This window comes from Filicampus tigris, chromosome 18 (genome assembly GCF_054856515.1).
Source record: "Filicampus tigris isolate MCC_2025a chromosome 18, RoL_Ftig_1.0, whole genome shotgun sequence".
NCBI classification, from domain to species: domain Eukaryota; kingdom Metazoa; phylum Chordata; class Actinopteri; order Syngnathiformes; family Syngnathidae; genus Filicampus; species Filicampus tigris.
In genome coordinates, this window is record NC_141234.1 from 7,551,572 (window position 1) to 7,570,655 (window position 19,084).

At 40.0% G+C, this 19,084-nt stretch overlaps 1 protein-coding gene across 1 annotated transcript in view; it reads right to left on the reverse strand.

Annotated features, from left to right (window-relative positions):
• csmd3b (CUB and Sushi multiple domains 3b) overlaps positions 1-19,084 on the reverse strand; it is a 318,466-nt gene that overhangs the window by 196,401 nt on the left and 102,981 nt on the right. Inside the window, exon 6 of the mRNA XM_086013828.1 lies at positions 8,850-9,072. Coding sequence (XP_085869954.1) covers positions 8,850-9,072 — 223 coding nt within the window. The remainder of the gene's footprint in view (positions 1-8,849; positions 9,073-19,084) is intronic.

Below are 19,084 nucleotides of genomic sequence, written 5' to 3' on the forward strand. Positions count from 1 at the left end.
TGATAGAAAAAAAACATGGCTGCACAAGTAGCTAACAACTACACACAGTGGAAACAATATCAAAATGAAAAATACCTCATTGCAACGCGAGAACATGCACACAAGAATAAACGCAAAACAAATCTTATACGTAGCTGGTAAGGTACTCTTTCGGGTGGCCAGTGGCCTTGGATAATGCTGCAGTTCATTTCCATAATTTTAACCAACATAGCTGACAATCTCATACACTGTACAGAACATATAAACTCCACAAAGGGTAATTCAATAACGAGTAACGACCGTCATGGTTCGACTGTTTTCTGGGTTTGGTCATGTGACATTCGCAAGCTGAGCCAAGAGCAACGATGACGTCATTTTCAGTTGACAGCAAAATGGCAAACCAGAATGCATATTAAACGTGAGAATTTGATGTGACGTTCAAATTACCTGCTACTTCCGTGAGCTCAAGTGGTGCACTTTGCCTTTCAGAATGAGGGCATGATACAGGAAATGCTACGTTAACAGTGTAAATGTTGCGGCCGCAACAGCATTCTGGATGGATATAATCAATCACTCAATCAATCAATCACATTTTATTTATATAGCACTTTTCATACATAAAAATGCAACTCAAAGTGCTTTAAAACATTCAAAGCAAAACATAGAATTATCTTCAATCAAAAGAAAAGATAGATTATTTAAAAGTTGTTGAAAGCCAAACTAAAAAGGTGTGTCTTGAGCTTCCTCTTAAAAATATCAACAGTCTCTGCAGACCTGACATCCTCTGGCAGGCTATTCCAAAGGTGAGGACCAAAATGGCTGAATGCAGCCTCGCCATGCATTTTGGTCCTCACCCTTGGAATAAATAAAAGGCCGGCGCCAGAGGACCTCAGGATCCGCGAGGGCTGGTATGATAAAAGCAAATCAGATAAATAAGATGGCCCAAGACCATTAACACATTTATAAACTAATAAAAGTACTTTAAAATCGATCCTGAAACACACAGGGAGCCAATGCAGCAATTTCAAAACTGGCGTAATGTGCTCCCGCCCTCTGGTTCTCGTCAGCACCCGAGCGGCTGAATTCTGCAGTAGTTGCAGTGGTGAAATGCTCTTTTTCGGGAGGCCAGAGAGCAGGGCATTACAGTAATCTAAACGACAGGAAATAAAGGCATGCATCAGCACTTCCGTGTTAGCCTGAGAGAGAAACGGGCGGACTCTGGCGATATTCTTAAGGTGATAAAAACCAATCTTGGTTACATTTTTAATATGAGGAATAAAACTGAGCTCAGAGTCAAAAATGACGCCAAGGTTCTTCACACAGTGTGAGGGATTAAAAATGTGTAGTTTTGGTAAAAGCTTCTCTCTCTGACCTTCGGGACCGATAACTAAAACCTCAGTCTTGTCCTCATTGAGCTGTAGGAAATTATCTGCCATCCATGACTTGATATCTAAAATGCAATTTAAAAGGGTATCAATGGGTCCTGTGTCATCAGGAGACACGGCAATATACAGCTGCGTGTCATCAGCATAGCTGTGAAAGCTGATGCCGTGTCCCCTGATGACATCCCCGAGGGGAAGCATATAAAGATTAAAAAGTAAGGGGCCTAAAATCGAACCTTGAGGAACCCCACATTTAATTTCATGAGTTTTAGAGGAACAAGTATCCATACTTACAAAGAAATATCGGTCTGTGAGATAGGAATAAAACCAGTCAAAAACAGTACCAGAGATGCCCACTAGATTTTTAAGTCTATTTAATAAAATTTGGTGATCTACTGTATCAAAAGCAGCGCTTAGATCCAGTAGCACCAAGACTGTGAGTTTTCTCACGTCTGCAGTGCACCTAATATCATTTAAGATCCTTAAAAGAGCAGTCTCCGTACTGTGGTTCATCCTAAAACCAGATTGATATTTCTCCAAAATATTATTTGTATTTAAAAAATGATTCAACTGGATGAAAACCAGTTTTTCTAAAATCTTACTTAAAAACGGTAAGTTGGATACGGGTCTGTAGTTATTAAAAACGCTCGGGTCAGAACCGCTCTTCTTCAGAAGGGGCTTCACCACCGCCGTTTTAAAGGCAGTGTGTAAGTGTACTTGTTTAATTATGTGTATTATTCATTCTGTTTTTCGTTCTATTTTGAGTTTGCTTACCCATTACCATTCTCTTGGAAAAGCACACGCTCGCCCACAAGTGACACATTGAAGTAATTATTTGTGGCTCATAAAGACGGGTAAACTTGGGAATCTGCAGCAACGGTTACATTTATCAAATTGATTCATACAGCATTCATTGATGCGTTTAACGGCCTTCACTGACTGCCACCATCTGCTGTGATACTGCCTTTTTTCTAAAAACAAATACTGCATTCAATGTTTCACAGATTTTTTCGTTACTCCTCTCCTTTGTATTTAGTAATTATATTTTACAATATTACTTGCCTCCTCCATTTTTCACTAGCCTTCGACCAGCCGCGTCTTGCTGAGAAGCCCACTTTATTGACTTAGCAATACGCTCGCCGCATGCGTACGACACTCATATACCAGACGCTGTAAACACATTTCCAAAGATCCCGGCCTGAGAGGCGGCGGATCGAAGCCAATCAGACGCCCAAACACAACCTCCGGTTTGCATTGAAGCCCTTGAAAGTAGACTAACGTATTGAGTTTGTTCGCGCGCAAAAACAAATATGGCCAGCATGCACGCACACATACGCACATATTGATGAAAAATACAAAGACTGAAATGTTCTCGGGTATTTGGACTTTCTATGACCTACTCTTACATACAGCACATATAAAAAAAAAATGGATTGGGGGGGGGACGAATAATCACTGAAGAGATTGCTTTTTTGTTCTGTTTTACTGGTATGAATTTGATCAACACTGAATGTTCTAAGCTTGAATTGATGGTTAATATAGTTTTAATTGTTCTAACTAAACTGTGACGGGGTTAACTTTTCTTTTTTTTTTTCCTCAAGGAACTGTACATCTCAGTGTGAAAAATGTTAGTAAGACATAAAAGTATAGTATGAAACATGAATACTACTTGTCTCCCTAAACAACAACAAAGTCACACCAAGCGGCAATGCCAAAATGTTTTGGGTTTTTTTGCCTCTTTTTGACAGCAGGTAAGCCAAAACTGTGCTTGTATTCTAATTCCAAGACACTCTGTGCTGGGGGCGTCTCGTTTGCTTTTTCAGGCCAAAAAACTCCCTAATGATCATTTTGTGACGGACCCTACAAACGTTTTTTCGTGCACAGTTAAATGGCAGGTCACCAGTCAAATCGAACAACAACCAGAAGGACATTCGCTGCAGAACCTAAGTTGGGGAATGACAGGGGGGGTAAAAAACAAAAAAAAAAAAAAAAAAAAAATGTGGGAAGCTGTATGCAAATGTGTCAGGTTGAATTAGCATGAAACCTGAGAGGAACCGCTGCCCCGTCTGACAATCCCATGGGAGGCTTGTACTGTGTGAGCAACTTTTCCTGGAGTGCCATGAATACATGCATGGCTAACTCGCCGTAACTTTTCCAACTATAAACAAACATAATAAGGCTGAACTGCCTCGGCCTTGAATCAGTGTTTCTCATCCAAAGTGGCTGAATGCTGCCGTGCTGCGGGCCAAGCAGACTTTTCGCACAACACCAGCGGCTGTCAGTAGGCCAACTTGGAACTGCTCTGTGGAACATGCGACAGAAGCGAGGTGCCCTTTAATTAATTATGAAAACTTGTCATTACAACAATTTGTTGCGATTGAAGTAGTTAACTCATAAATAGATGGAGCACTGATGAGGAAACTGCATTGTGTAAATGAACCATGAATAAAATTAAATGTTTGCCTTGTTTAATATGTGCAATTTATGAATGCCATGACACGGATACTAGGGCTGTTCAATGCCACTTTTTTTTCTGAGCAATACCAATACGCTTAGACTTTGAGTACTCACCCATATAAAGTGGCAATATCGGTAGGACCTTTGAAATATAACATTTCATTGAACACAATGACAAAAATTGTGAACAAAGACTTTCCTTTCTGACGCAGATAATGATTGGCCAATGTGTCAAACTGCAGAGAAGGACTGATTCAATGTCAGAATTTTTTTTTTGCCTTAAAGGGCGAAATCAACCCAAAGATATTTTTGTCAAGAAAATGTTCCCACTAGTTGAAACACGGCAGTCTGATTAATATTGAGTTTGTGGAGTATGAGTTAAGCAGCAAAAGCCACCCGTTTTTAGCCAGCTCAGGGGGCGGCCATTTTGTCACTTCTGTCGACTGAAAATGACATCATAACTGCTCAGGTAACGACCAATCACGGCTCAGCTTCAGAAAACAGGTCAGCCGTAATTGGTCGTTACCCGAGCCCTGAGCAGTTGCGATGCCATTTTCAGTCGACAGAATTGGCCAAATGGCCACCCCCAGAGATGGCTAAAAACAGGTGGATTGGCCGCTGATATCGACAGCCTCAGAATACTTAATACCTTTAAATAAGACAGGCATCGGCTCAATACCAATACCTGGTGTCAGTACTCACCCATCTCTATAAAATACTAAGCAATAAATCCTTCCATTTTCTATTCTGATTACGTTCATTATGGTTCCAGGTGAGCTAGAGTCTTTCCCAGCTGAGCTTGGTTTCACCCTGAACCCGGATGCCTGGCAATGGCAATATCGGCTTTCAAATGTAAAGGTTTATCTTTGACGATTGGAAGTCACTCCTATTCAGAGAATGCAGCAAAATGTCACACTTTTGAAACGGGACTCCATATGGGTCATACAGTTACCAAGTGTTGTTGTGATGTTTTACCATAGCCAAGGCTCATTATGTACCTTGGTTTTAAAGTTACAATTCGCACTGGGTGCAATGTAGGAACAAAATTCAAAATATAAAACTGCTTATATATTTTTTTTTTCAAAGGGAACAGTAACAGTTTCAGATAGCCACATTTATTGTGCAATAAAAACACAGATGGCCTTCATTATGTTTGTTTGCAAGTTTGATGTACTGCCAGGAGTTTATTACCAGCCACGATGTCTGTGAGCCAGAGGCAGAGCTGCACTGTATTTGTTTACAGATTGCAGTGCAAGGCAGTTACACTTGCTGTGTGAGGACTGAGTACACCCCTAATCTGAAGTGAAACAATCACAAAATATACAACACTGCATTTTTTTTCTATATTCTTTATTTTACCTGTCTGTTATCATTAATAAGTTTCCCTTTCATTTTGTTAAAGTACTCCTAAACCGTGTATGTGTGAATGTAAGGTGCAAAGAGAGGATGATATCACTTTGGCACTCACGTGTACACTAAAGATAGACCGATAATTACCAGCCAGGCCGATTACCGGCTGGGCCGATTATTCGCAACGATATTCAGTGTTTTGACGAATATCGGCATCAGCTTGTTTTTTTTAATTGGCCGATAATAAATCAATTTAAAAATGTGTTAACTTCAAGGATGTAACTTAAAAAAAAACATGCGCTTTTTGTTTTTGTTCGAAATCAAACCAAAGATACGTGAAATTTGAACTTTTGTCATTTTTATATTTTTGAGGACTTTAGTTACTGTAGAAAACTATATGCCGGTATTGTTTAAGTTTTCATTTAACTTTTGAAGACACGATGACACTAGCAGCTCCCTTTTTGTAAGAATTCTACAACAGATGTATATTGGCAAATGTTTATAATAATAAAATAAAATCAACATTATGCAAATCTGAAAAAATGTTCAATAACCATAAGCTTAAACATTTTTCAACAAATTAAGTTGTTTTTTTTTTTTTTCAGATTTTGATGCCAATATATTCATTTTTTCAAAAAACGAATATCGACTCAAAATATCGGTTATTGGCCTCCTTGACTACTAATAATCGGTATCGGCGCTGAAAAAAAAAAAAACATCGGTCTATCTCTACTGTATACCTCATAGCGAGACCTATGGGCGTTATTACACTGTTTCCTCACTGTGTTTTTCATTTAAAATCTGACGTTTCAGTTTCAAATGAAATAGCTTTTGAGGGACTTTCTTAATGCAGCAACTGTTTTATTTTCAAAGTTTTTCCCTCTCAAAGCTCACATTAGACACTCCATTGAGTGACCAATTAGGCCCAGAAGGAATCATAAATACAGCGAAACATACACAGACAGACTTCACATTGCAACTGCAAGCTGTGAAGACAATGTGGAATAATATCCCTCAAATTGCACCCGGTTACTTGCTACGCGAAGCAGGGAAACGCAAGTCAATCCAGGACGTCTTTTGCTTTCTTTTAAACTGCTTTATCTCCTCCCTGGGCATCACGAAACCAAATCCCACGTTCACCGTTTGTTTTTTGGCGTCTTCACATGGTATTTGAACAATGAGCGCATTTTTGTTTGAGAATGCTGATTGCGTCAGGCTTCTAACGGATGCGAGCCAAAGCGTCCCATGGTGAGAGGACTGCTTTCCAGCAACTACCGGGGAGGACTCATTTGCATCTTTTGATGACCTAAATCGCTTCCCCTCATCTTGAAACCACGTCTTGCCTAATCTAATTAAATAAGTCAGACCTTTGCGTGAACTCTGTCGACTGCTGATTCTGCTGACTCATGTTGACAATGTAACTCCAGACCTATTTCCCGAGGCGGTGACGTGCTGGAGTTTGCATAACTTGGTGAAACAACTTTACAGAATTAAAAAAAAAAAAAGTGCTAGATTAAAATCTAATATACATTTGTAGTTTTTGATGGTGGCATAACCTGCCAATGAACTCGGTGAGGTTTGTGGAACACAATTCTTCCCGGGTCACATTGTTGGCATCTGTGCTCTTTTGCTGGGTGGAGCTGCTCCACTTACTCCTTCCTGGCCATGTTGGCTCTCCAGTGCGTCAGCTTTTGTGTTAATTAAGCCATGTTTTGAGGTATTTGTCGACAACACGGCACATCCAGACGCATACACGCTCCTGACACCAATTGTCACACACAACATCACACTCCTAAGAAGCGTAATGAGAAACACAGGGGTATACTCACCACTCATCATTCATGCGCCCACAGAAACAAATGAGTGAAGATTCTCACACAAGCTAGAAACAAATACACCTGATTCACCTTGAATATTCCTAGTTTAGTCCTCGGACCACATGTGAAAAAGTAGTGTCATAAAGAAGGCACTGAAAAAAATGTGAAGGAAAACAATTTTGAGTGAATAAATTATTTTTGTAATTACTGCTTTGTAGTTGAGCTCATTGTTTGATGATGTCATGTTATGTCTATTTAGCTACTGTACATTTCATTGAGATTGTTTGTGGTAATGTTTTGAAGGGGAAGTCAAACCAAACATTTTTTTTCCAGAATATGTCCTATGCAGGCTGACTAGTCGAAACACGCCATTCTGATTAATATTGTGTTTGTGGAATATGAGAAATCCAACAACTTTTAGCCAGACTTGTGACAAAATGGCCGCCCACTGAGATGGCTAAAAGTGGGTGCTTTTTGCTGCTTAACTTAAATTCCACAAACGCAATATTAATCAGAATGCCTTATTTCAACTAGTGGGCCTGCATAGAACATATTCTGCAAAAAATATGTTTGGGTTGACTTCCCTTGTAACCCATTAAGGCCTAAAATTGCTCAACAGCTCCCCAAAACCTAAGGTCCCTTTGGAATTACCCTTGAAAACCTGAAGTTCTCCCAGAAATTCAACACTTACAAAATGATTAATATCTCAGCCCCTGTAGCAGACAGAAACATAATTCCAAATTGTGAAAGAGGTTAGACATGTGGCTTTCACACAGGCAGAATTTATTATTATTTACTGTTTCAATTGATGATGTAAAAATAATGTGTCAGTGCAAGAGAAGCACCATTTTAATTAAAAAAAAAAAAAAAAAATAGAGTGGTGATTACCATCCTCTATTCGGTTACAAAGATGTCAATGTCATCATTGTCTACAAATCATATCACGTTCGACTGGTTTCACTGGTCGTGTGCGTCGTCTATATATCACTGCCGTTATTTACTTTAATCAGAGCTCCCGGCGATCGACTGCGTCCGCCATTAGCCTACCTACGGCTCGAAATAATTCCACGACATCCTCCGCGGTCTCGCGACACTTTCACGTGTATATTCTGATGCATTAAATTGGCTAAGAGACGGAGAAATGGATTTAAAAAAGACAGACGTATCCGCTCTCCCGGCTTTAAAGGTAGAATGACGCAACAGCGCTCTAGTGGTAGAAACGCGGTTATGCGCTCCCATCCTTAATGGCTTAACTGTTAGCTCTAAGACTAGCTAGCTCATTGCTAATGCATGCAGGGACAGCATTATAAAACTTCCCACATACTAAATGTGACTAAATGACTAAATCCATTAATAGATTTTTTTTTGTTTTTGGGTGTGGGGGTGCCTTGGCCATACAATCAAGCCACATTTGAGGAACGCGAGTTTGCATCTTCACAAGTAGCCTGTCTGATCATCCAGGACCAGCTCTAAAAAACAAACAAAGATTGTGCTTCACGCCTCTGCCCCAGCTACAGACCAAGATTCTGCTCTGACTACTGACTGTACCTCTGCTCCAGCTATGAACTGTGCCCCTCAAAAGCCACAGTCTCTACTGAAGAAACACCAACTTGGATGACCTTAAGCCAGCCCCACAGTTGTGCAACTACCAAAAGCCTATTTAACAATTGCATTGCGACAAGATGCGTTTTACAGCATATATGGATATGTTATAAATGAATATGATAATTCATGAATGCAGAATGTGCAGGATTTGCACAGTAATTGAGTTTTTGGATCAGGCCCATTTTCTTCCCTATGTATAGAATTTTAATCTCTATGCAGGGAGACCAAAAACTTCAAGCAGGAATTATGGTTGTCTTACCTGGTTCTGAAATTGGCCGGGTGCGGGTGTCCGTCGTACAAGGACAAAAAGTCGTACTCCTCCTCGATGGCGAACGACAGAAAGATGAGCTGGATGCGACTGCCTTCCTCCCCGATGATGACCCAGGTGCAGTTCGCACCGTTGGGGTAACCGTAGGGGAACCCCGGCGACTCGACACTGCCATTTCGGCCCTTCAGGGCGCCGCCGCAAGTGTATATGAAACCTGCAAGAGAGACCCAAAGAACACTTTTAGTTATTGCGGGTTAATTGAAGATGCTAAACATGGAAACATAAATGAAAATTTGTGTCGACAAAAGTGCAAGGAACATAACTGGTCTACAATCCAAAAGAAATCCATTGTACTATATTTTTAGATAAATGCAGCGTTTTTGTGCACCAAATGACAATATCAAACAAAAACTCCTACTTGTGTTTTTTGGAGTTGTGACTTGATTGGTTGGGGAAAAATGACAATAGAAACTATCATAATAGAAAAAAAAAATTGTAGATTCCTGTTTTTCAAATCTCCACTTAAAAGCATGTACAGGTATATCAGAAATGTGAACATTTTGAGAAGAAAAATAGCTTTGTTGGAGACTAAATTATTTTCCATTGGACAAATGAAAAGCATTTTTTAATTTGTTTCTAAAAAAAATATACAAAATAAGTACTTTCCATGGCGTTTGGTTAAATGAAAAAGCAACACTAAAATGTTGGAGCTATACACTCTAAACCCAAAAAGAATTTACTAGAAATTCACATGGAAACCGATTGCCTTAAACCACTTTAGTTTTTACACATGGCAAAACTTGTTAAGGGAAAACTACACACAACTGAACATGTTTAGTTTACATTAACGTTATTTATGACATGAATAATTCATTGTAATTACACAATACTTTGACGCTGAATCTAGAAATAAATTCCAAAAATCAACACATTCGAATACTTTAAATGGCATTTATTTTATTGCAGAATTTCCAACCATTTGACAAGATATAACACACAATATTCAACAACTTTTTTTGTTCCCTTTTAACTTGGCATTCAAAACAAGGTGAAACTGGATGTAACCCTTAAAACACTATGGTACACTTGCATAATCTAATGAGAGCCAAAGCAAAAATACTTTAATTATGACAACAGATCTAGGTGAAAACATAAACAGGTTAGCTAAAGTACAATGATATATATGATACAAAAATGTGAGAACAAAAGAAATGGACAAAAATACAAGACAATTCAAAAATATATGAAAACTACACAAATACAAATGTGCATTAAACACTGCAAAATATTTAAAAAATATTAGTCGAAAATACATCCAGTAGAAGGAGATTACAAAAACATGACATAACAGAAACAATCCATACATTACATATAAGAAACAATCACTCAGGGGTGGGTGATATCGTCATTGATACCATTTTACAATTTTACATTATCGAGTATTAATACTGCCTCGAAAAGAATCAGGAGTTAATGCTGAAATCCTCATTCGGCAAATCAGTGTGCATTGACGGCGGAGGAAGAGGAAGTGATAACCATTCGCAGAATCAGCGGGCAGGACCCAGTCACGTGACTCTGTTCGTACTGCAGCCGAGCTATGTCACAAATATGGAGAAGTGTCCAGCGGTGAATCATGGCAAGGTGTGAGACCACGTCGTCCGCAGTCTGTAAATGGTTTGGGGTTGACAAGACTGACGTCGGTGGGAATAACATTGTTCGATGTGCCAAAATGTTCAATAAAAATATCTAGATTTTTTTTTTTTTTTTTTTTTTTTTGCCAAACCCACCCCTAGTCATCATCAGTTAAGACCACTGGCTTTTTGCAGAAATATATTCACAATACTTACACAAACTGTAACACAAGAATCCAAAATGAATCACTTTTTCAACATTTCCACCTTCTGGCTTTGGTCAAAAATATATTCACAAATACTTATACTGCATCCTCACACTTCACTGTACATAAAAAGAAGACGAAAGAAGAATGAACAACAGTTCAGCTTGCTAGCTTTTGTCATAAATATTTTCAGAAAATACACTTTATTCTGCAGCTTCACACTTCACTGTAACTTCACTGTACATGAGCAAAACACAAGGAAAAAAGAATGAATCACTTTGTCAATGTCAGTTCAGCGTGCTGGCACAACTTACGAGTCGTCCAAGCTATCAGCACCAAAAACTTGGTGGACACACACAAGACGATAGTGAACCTCGACACGCACGTCTCCAAACTCTCTCGCACGCAACGTGGGCTGAAATAACGAGCAGAACAAAACACTTTGTTCACGTTCAACTCAAGGTAAAACGACAGGAAGCATTCATTTTATATTGAAAAAATAACTAATTGTTAGCTAGATATCAGCCAGAGGCTGGCACTGACAGGTGCAAAATACGGATTTGTTTCCGTCGCCGCCGGCTCGGCTCGGCTCGATGCCCCCTTACTTAACAAGATGAATGGACATACGCTTGCGCATTGCCCACGGCAACGTGATAGAAGTACTCAATTTTACATTGAAATAGGTATACTGTATCTGGTCAGCGAACTAGTAGACATACTAGCCATGCATTAACGTGCGATGCGTAACGGCCAAACCGCGACGACGGCAGCTTTACCTGAAGCTTGACTTCGGAATACTACCACACTGGGAACAGCTTATGAATAAATACAAAGTACAGAAAAATAATTATTTTACTCACCTTTCCATTCGGCGTAGTTGTCACTTGAACTCAAACAGCTAGAAGAACAAAAACTTCCGGACACAGCAGCGCTCTGAGCGCTTGCCTCATTAGACGCGCACCTGTGGAAGGGCCCCTCCCCTACTCGCAAAAAACGCAAGATATTATATTTTCTCTGCTTAACATGATCATTACACTCTACATTTCCGATGGAATATTAGAACCTACTAATATTGTTTCATTGTGTGAACATTTTAAAACATGAAATTATAATCAATCATAACGTTTGATTACAAACACAATCGGGGTTTACAATGTTCAACGCGAAATTTTTGAACATTCACTTTAAATACACCGCAAAAATAGCATATTGCCTGTAAACAAATGCTTTTTGAACATAAAAAAAAAAAAAAATTAAAGTCAGAGGAAGACTGCTGAGTGAACTTTGCAGCCGTCTGCCAGTTTTGTACTATTGACGTTTAATGTGAGGCTTGTATCAATTTACTCAGATGGTCATTTAGAAGACCGTACCTGTTTCAGTGAGAGGTGTTCACTGTATTTAATGTCACTGGGAGAAACCATGTGTTAAAGCTGTCAACAGTGATGAGTGAGAACTTTTTTCATGGAAAATCCAGCAAACTTCAATAAAATGGTTCACCCACATTTGGCAGCAGTGGCCCAAAAAAATCAAATAAAATTTGAAAAAAAAATAAATTCATCCATCTTGAATAGCTGCTTTCGATTAGGGATCATCGTCTTATGACGTCTGATGTCCAACCCATTTCATGCTAACTGATTAACCTGGCCATTAGGGGTTGCTCCTGTATTTTCTCATGAGTTTTGAGGCAAAATATTCTGGACTGCTAAAATATGTACATTTTCATCATGATAGACACACTTGAAAAAAACTGTGTGACTGTTGGAGTGTGTTGAGGCCCGCCCAAAACACCATTCAGTCATCCGAGGAAAAATAAACAAGGTTCCGAGAGGCCCTTTGCAGCGCCTTGTGCTCTGACCCTAATAACATTGGAAAGCGGAGAGCAGTAGTCTTTCCTTGTCTTTTTTTCCCCCCCTTTTCCCCTCTCTGTGTTTAACGCAATGCTTGGGCGGATTCGCTGACAAGTCCATCAGGGCTTCATCTGAACTTAATAGATTAGAGGATGTCCGAGATGAAGTGGAGTCATTAAATCAGATCGACGGGGTGAAAAGGGGACAGACGGATTGCAGAGCAAACACTGTAATAGGAATGGGATTTTTGTCTGTTTTTTTTTTCTCCTTTCACCCCTCCCCGACAGTAGTCACTGTGCTAGCAAGTGGAAACCAAAAAAAAAAAAAAAAAAGATTATTTAAAAGTCATCACTCAGAGCGAGGAGAGGTGGATGGCGGCAGGGAGTGGGGGAGGAAGGGCGGATGCTGGGGTGAAGCAAGATGGAGAAATATCGAAAGAAAGCCAGAGAGAGCGAGAGAGAGAGAATGAAGAGTACACACGGGGGTAAAAGAGATTTCTAATTATGCTGACTGCCAGACCGAAACTGACAGCCCTCCTCAACAACACACACACACACACAAACAGTACAATCCAAAATAAAAGACGCACCAGCACAGCTACAAATAACCGCACTGAGTGTATAATCAGTCCTAGGCGTCCTCGACCGTTTGAACCCATCACTCAGCGCCTCATTTCTTCATTCCACCATCACTAACCTCAATTGACCTCTTTTTCTAACCCCGGACCACACCACAGGATGCCCGCAAAAAAAAAAAAGAAAACATTGTTATCCACCGCCGTGACACATACGGCTTCGCTCAACTCACCGAACAGTCAAGTGGTGACGTGAGATATTCACTGCTGTGGACGTTTATAGTCATCAATAGGAATCCAAACATTTACCCCCCCCCCGCCTAGGAATATAATACATAACTATACTACAAACAAGGTACATATACATGCATACGGTGTCTGCAAACGTCCATGCTCACGAAACAAGTTACAAAATACAAAATGTTTTCTCGTCGAGTTAAATCCGACATAAAGCTTTCTTGATGGTCTAAGAGATAACTGCAGTGTGTGTCCAAACTGTTTTTGTTTACACAAAGACACTTATTGGCAAACTTTCAAAGGAAAGAAATTGTGTAGGCATGTGCAAATACTGTATATGCAACAGAGCGAATGAGGAATGGTTAAGGCTTTGCTGGAAAAGAGCATGCCCACTTAGCAGAGAAAAGAAAAAAAAAAAAAAAAACAGGTGAAAAGCTGCTTAAAGATGCAAATCTTGCTGCTGAATGAAGGGGATTTAATGATTTCACAGTAAGAAAGTCATCTGGAAGAGCTCAGATAGTGACAAGTAAACAGATACAGTTTAAGAGCCCTGATTTGGAAAAAACATGTTTCGTTGTTTATTGAAATATTGAAATTGTGAGTGTAGGATTCAAAATATACCTCACGCTCCAGCAAGCGACTGACAGTGTCGGTCGCCTTGAGATTGGAGTGAAAAGAGAATCAGCAGGTGAGCTGGCAGAGGCAGTAAGTAAGGAGGTTTATTTCCAACATTTCCATTATGGTAGACTACAGTCTTATATGCCACTTTATCACAAATAAATTGAATTGGACTTTTTACATGAAAACAACCATTAATCCTACAGTACATGAATAATACTGAATAGGAAAAAGACTCCGGCTGTGAGATCTCTATCTATCTTGCAGATAGAGTACATGCTTTGTACTGGACCGAAAATAACATGCAACTTTAGACTCAAACTTTAACTTCTCTGAAATGGGATTTGTTTTCAACAAGAAAAAAATCCTCAAAACACTGTTTCATTTTGTTTCCGATTTAAAAGGGAAAACATTTGGATGATTTGGATATACGGACCCCGTTGTTAGGCACAGGCTACTGTATATGCTTTTCAGTCGTCCGTGTCGTCCCGGTGACTTAAACCATTACGGCGAGACGCAGAGAATGTGTTAAGACCGTCACGATGCAGGGAAATCAATTACCGGGCCTGTCATTTTCCACAGGGCAGAGGAATCCTGTGATCAATACGCTCATTTGGTGATGAAACCAAGCTTTTGTTCAACCGCCGTAACACTGTCGGTCATGTCGGATCCATTCACGTCGTCTTGCTCTTCTCTTTCATCGACCTAGCTACTTCGTTTTAAGGGGCTAGTCCGTCTAATCTTGCACATTCTGATTTATGATTAACACATCGCTTTCGCCCAGGCGAGCAACTGACCAATCATGTCACGCAGCATCAGTAACGCTATCCTATCAGGGTTCGGATTGGCGCAAACTACAGGTGTTAAATTAGGTGCGTGTCTAAGGATAAAGGGGGCGGAGCTATGAGGTTTAAAAGGGTGGCCATGGCATGTAACTCTGTGGTCACTCTCACATATACGGGAAGATGCCACAATTTAGAGTAACTGCACGTTTAAAGTATACAATCACAATTTAGCTGAATGCAAACTTTAAAAGAATCAATGAACGACATTTGATTTTTACAGTCAATGTCAACCAAAAATCAACACTTCCACAACATAGCAAGCAAACAGCTTGGCAGAGAAGTGATTATCATATCATCCGCAGTCACCGTTTCATGAAATAAAATGAGCATATATACTAGTCTTGTCTAACACTTAGAATAGAAGCAGGAACAAACCTAAGTAAAAAGCAACGTTTAGAATTGTGTAGAATTAAGAACAAGCCAACGATCACAGTATACAAAATGGCGTCGGGCATTGTTGACAATGGATCACTCTGATTGGCTGTTACCTAGTAAATCAGTGTGTGAGATAGAAATAGACTATGTGATATTGCAGAAAAGATAAGCAGTGGCGAAGAAAATGGCATTAAGCTAATGACACACAGCAAAATGTAGATTTTTACTTGGACTTGCATGTGTACAACCTTGACTGTGGATGGTATGATAAACAATGACTTCTCAGTTATAGAGGGGGGTCACAAGAACACAAATGATGCGCACGGACATATGGCCACCCCTCAGTGAGGTGTTAAGTCACCCTGGCCACACCATTGAACAATTTCTGGCTACGCCCCTGTATGCATGCTCCCGTAATTAGAAACTGTCTATATGTCTGTGATTTTTTTTTTTTTTTTTTAAGATCGAACAAAAGCAAGAGAGACAGTGAAAGGCCAAACCAGGGGAAAAAGAAGGAGGTAACACCAATGTGTAACCAAACACATTTGAAATGTCCCCCTGGGGCTTGTCACAGAGCTCCCGTCAAACCAAGAATTAGACGGCTCCCATCAAAATCGAGGTCTCAACTATACCCTGGAGTGGTGGAAGCTAAATAAGGGAATGCCTAGAGAGAGTGAGACAGTGGGAACACACCGGGCTGAAAATCAATTTCTATAGCTGTCAATCAACAGCGGGGTGACTGGGGGGGGGGGGGTTGGGGGGGCTCTTGTGGATGTGAATAAAAATGAGGGGCAAGGTATAAAAAAAACGAGACGGGGGTTAGATTGATGCAGGAAAGTTGAAATTGAGAATGAGGACTGCAGTCATGTAGGAGAAAGAAGGAAATGTCACCAGCAAATACACGACGGACATGTTAGAGTAAAAATTGATACAGTTGAACTTCAACTTTCAAAAGGATATTATACTCAAAATTGCACTTATATTTTGGAGGTGCACAATGCGCAAGTCAAGTCACAAACGGGTTATAAATCTCAAAAGAGTAATGTACGTGTTGAGCGTTTTCTTCAGCTTTTTTGTGAACTGTGTTCCCAAAGAAGAATTAGCCTGAACAAGGGGTGTTATGAAAAAATGATGGACAAACATAAACCCAAAGTAGCCCATCCAAATTCTGCCCAATTCTTCTTCGAGCAGGCTCCATTAGCGTATTACACAGCCATTCTGTCTACTTCCAGATCATTGTATTGAAAAGATATCCTAATAGAGTCAAATAACCATTTAGGGCTAATGAGCATCAGGCACAAAAATCGAGCAAATACACTCACTATGTGAATAATAATAAGCCATAATGTGCGCTTTTATCAACATGCTGGACCTGACGGTAATGGCAGCTGGCTAAATGCTTAACTTTGGCAACCAACTTTTTGTATGTGCTTTCTCTGAAAGTGAGACGGCTGAGAGGTACTTATTGGCCAAGCATATTTCTGGGGGACTTACAGCAAAATGTACATTTCGTGTTTAAGGAGAGCCTGGCGATGGTATGTAGGGGAGAACTTGTACAATCCTGATTGATTTCATACATCATATAAAGTGGCCCACTATCACGCACGGTGATACAAGAAAGTGACAAGTGCACTTAACCCTTCGTGATTGGCAGCAGGAGGGAGCAATGAGATGCTGATAGGCGTCGTCTGAAGGGGGCGCTATTGATTACCCGAGTGTCATTGACGCCGACCTCACTAATGAGACCCGAAGCACAAAAAACACAACCCAGACGAGCCTCTCTCTTTTGTTCTGTAGGTAAGATCTTGTGAGCTTGTTACTAGGGAAACTCAGCTGTGTGTATGTCACCATGGCAACTTTTGATCCATTATGCGGGAAGACTGAACCTCTGTTGCGTAAGGAGTTGTCTTTACGTCACAAACGACAAATCTGTAACCCGACAGAAATCCTTTGAAACACTGCCGTGAAATATTGTATATTAGTGTTTTTCATTTTCAAAGAGAATCTTTTAAATCTACTGTAAAATACACACAAAATATTAGTCTGCAGATTTTAACACTTTTTACAGTACATGGAGAGAAAGCCCATATCTGAAAACTGTGAGGCTAACCGCTACCACACCTGGCTGCCCAAAAAACTGTCAAATTATCTAATAAACCTTTACAACTCAAAGCCAATACAGTGAACTCTTGCATATTCACTTTTTTTGTTATTTTTTTTTTTTACTTTGGTGCCATCTTGTGGCATCTTGGTGCCAAGGAACTATGTTGAAGTGAATTGAGGAGCTTCATTAAGATCAAGGAGGTGGTTTATCACCATAAGACTAGTACTTCGTAGTGAGTTATAGAGGAGAGGAGGAGTTTCGTTTAGGCAAAAGTAGTTTACTTAGTTTAGTTTACTACTGCTGCTTGTGGCATTTGAGGGTAATTATGAGCCTTTTTTGGGTGGACCTCCATTACTCGTGACTTTTCGCTATTTGCAGCAAGGCCCGGTCTTTATGAACACAGTATTTCAAATTGAAATCTTAAAATAAATGACATCACTAAGTGATGTTAATATAAATCTGGGCTATGATGGTCTGGCCCGTCCAAGTTCAGCTGGGAAAGTGTCAAGCTCACTCGCAAACAATAATGAGAAATGACCGTATCCAGAATTGAAAGGTGGATGAATGTGGAATTTTCAAAAAAAGGGAAGAGATGACAATTCAACAACTTTTTAAAAAAAAATACCATCTGCCCAATTTGACCCATTTTTGTTCAAAACAGCGCAAAAGTCTTAAAAATTAAGCGTTAAGTGGGCTAGCCAAGCGAGCGGGTGCCATGTTGGGACGCCGCGTGACTCAATCAAAGCACGGAACTCTTCGTTTGACTGCGCGTCTTAATACGGAATCTCATAACATCTTTCTCAGCTGGGGGAGGACAAGTTAGCGGGCGCTCCTTCGTCGGCATCTGTGGGAGCTTCAAGTGGAGGCTGGCGTACGGTTCATCCAAATGGTTATTTACCCCAAGAAGTGCACGTTCAAACAAGCAAAGGTATTAAAAACCACAATCTTCCCTTCCCATTCGTCTCTTTTTTTTAATGGCAAACGTAGCTGCTTTAATCACACGCACACGCACACGCTTGCTCTCATTATGCTGTTCGGAGACAGAGCCTTGCTTAAAAAACAAAAGGAGGCTCCATTAGGAGCTGAACAGTCATTAGAAAAAAGAACAATCCCGCTTGCCCTAAATATGCTGGATCCAAGTCAGCTTTTTTTTCCCCCCCTCTTCCTATTTTGCACCAGGAAGGATTTAATGATTCCATGACTCAAAATCATATTTTGTCTCTGTTAATTTTTTAAGACAGCCATCGGCTAAACAGACATCAGCGGAAATGCTACAAGGATGGAGATGTCGTGAAAGGATACAATGGCTTCAAGGAAGCATTTTTTTCCCCCCCGCAAAATTTACCAAAAATGTGTCTTAATAAAAGGTCTCTGATATGCTTGGGTTAAAATGCACCAAGAAGGTAAATGCTAGTATAGGTTTTGTTATGATGACTGGTGGAGGAGCTAGAGCATTGTGACAAGGCAAGTGAGCACTTTCTCTCATCAGCGCATAATCCAAAATGAAACGTGAACATCAATAAGGGGTAAAAAAAAAAAAAAAAAAAAAGATTAAAAAAAAAAAGTAAAAACGCAATTTATACTCTCACCTGTGGAGGCAACACCTCATCACCAAGCCGCTGATTTACACTTTATCATTTAGTGTGCGGATCAATTAAGACATCACAGTTGCAAATTTCAAAACCACTCACTTGCAAACACACCTGCAGAAATAGACAGCTCGCAAAAGATTTACTTGGTTATGTAATTTCACACTTGATTAGTTGGCTATTTGTATACAAGGAAATAA